The sequence below is a fragment of the Eimeria mitis genome, genomic scaffold (genome assembly GCF_000499745.2).
Source record: "Eimeria mitis Houghton genomic scaffold, Emh_scaff1331, whole genome shotgun sequence".
Classification (NCBI taxonomy): domain Eukaryota; phylum Apicomplexa; class Conoidasida; order Eucoccidiorida; family Eimeriidae; genus Eimeria; species Eimeria mitis.
Window position 1 is genome coordinate 4,604 of NW_013568793.1, and position 727 is coordinate 5,330.

The window sequence follows — 727 nt, forward strand, 5'->3', positions numbered from 1 at the left end:
AATGGAAAGGAGACAGGAGGAGACACTTTTGTTAGGCTAGGAGGAGACAGAGAGAGGAGACAGATAAAAATAAAGAGAGAGAAAGGAGACAAATAAAAAACAAACAGAGACAGCAAGCATTTAATTAAATAATAAACAGAGAAAGGAGACAAATAAATAATAAAAAGAAAGAGGAGACAGTTGGTTACATAAGAGACGGAGACAGGAGACAGACAAAACAAAGGAGACAGGAGAAAGGAGACAGGAGACAAACAGCTAGAGACAGCAGCAGATGCTTCCTCACTGCAGCGCCTTACCTGTCCCCTCACGAGGCACCAACAAGGGTTTAGGGTTTGGGGTCTAGGGTTTAGTGTTTAGGGTTTAGGGTTTAGGGTTTAGGGTTTGTGTGCAGACGGGGGAAGCCCGGGAGAAGCTGTGGAGTGAGCTCCGCGCCTTTCTCATCGATGGCGAGCAGACTGAAGACCGCAAGAGCCCCACAAGCTAGCTAGCCAGCTAGCCAGCTAGCTAGCTAGCCAGCTAGCCAGCTAGCTAGCTAGCTAGCTAGCTAGCGACCAGCCTAGAGGGCTGTCTCTTGTTTGCCGTACTGTATGACTCACAACATCCAGCGTTGTCACTGTTCAAACTGCTGCTCCGCCCAGCTAGCTAGCTAGCTGGCTGGCTAGCTAGCTAGCTAGCTAGCCAAACAACAGCCAAATTATGTGGCTAGCAGGGTAGCTAGCTGGCTAGC

The 727-nt window shown here is 49.1% G+C and overlaps 1 protein-coding gene across 1 annotated transcript in view; it reads left to right on the forward strand.

Annotated features, from left to right (window-relative positions):
* The window catches only part of EMH_0034790 (uncharacterized protein), a gene marked incomplete at both ends in the record, with an annotated part of 1,766 nt that extends 1,282 nt beyond the window's left edge, over positions 1-484 (forward strand). The window contains one exon of the mRNA XM_013494912.1: positions 392-484. Within this exon, the coding sequence (XP_013350366.1) occupies positions 392-484 (93 nt within the window). The remainder of the gene's footprint in view (positions 1-391) is intronic.
* Positions 485-727: the final 243 nt, after the last annotated feature.